The following is a 549-nucleotide window of genomic DNA, read 5'->3' on the forward strand; positions in this document are numbered from 1 at the left end:
TCCTGGTGGCGGGCCCTTGACGCCGCTAGGACTGAGTCTGCCGCATTTGTACAACACGTGCCTCCTGCCGCACCTGCCCGGCCTGCCACCCCCGCTCCTGCCGTCGCTACCGTATCCCCCTCTGCACCACTACCCGCTGCCACCAGCCCTCGCTGCGGGGCTGCAGGGAGCCCTGCCCCCGCCTCTTATAGGCCTGACGCCGCCGGCGCTCGGAGGGCCGACACCTGGGGGACTTGAGCTTAGGGCGCAGGGACGCCATCGGCATGGACACGCCGCATAGCCCCGGCTCGGCAGGAGACCACACCAACACTTCCGACTCGGACCACCACGACCATGACAAGTCAGGTAGGTGTCAGGCGCGACTACAAGACAAGGCAGGTCAGCTACCGAGCAGAAGAGGGTGGAAGGTACACATAATCTAGCATTTAAGCAAAAATGCAGCATGGGCAAAGTGTATGACCGTGACATGCTTACAGTCAGATCGAGAGACGCGCAACTATGATAATACTTGACCTCATTCAGAGTTCAAATTTAAAAAATATTATTAAA

At 59.0% G+C, this 549-nt stretch overlaps 1 protein-coding gene across 1 annotated transcript in view; it reads left to right on the top strand.

The window, feature by feature from the left end:
* Positions 1-549, top strand: part of LOC119587144 (homeobox protein unplugged-like) — a gene marked incomplete at its 5' end in the record, with an annotated part of 31,105 nt that overhangs the window by 178 nt on the left and 30,378 nt on the right. Inside the window, 1 exon segment of the mRNA XM_037935901.1 lies at positions 1-345. Within this exon segment, the coding sequence (XP_037791829.1) occupies positions 264-345 (82 nt within the window).

Source organism: Penaeus monodon, chromosome 22, assembly GCF_015228065.2.
Source record: "Penaeus monodon isolate SGIC_2016 chromosome 22, NSTDA_Pmon_1, whole genome shotgun sequence".
Taxonomy (NCBI): domain Eukaryota; kingdom Metazoa; phylum Arthropoda; class Malacostraca; order Decapoda; family Penaeidae; genus Penaeus; species Penaeus monodon.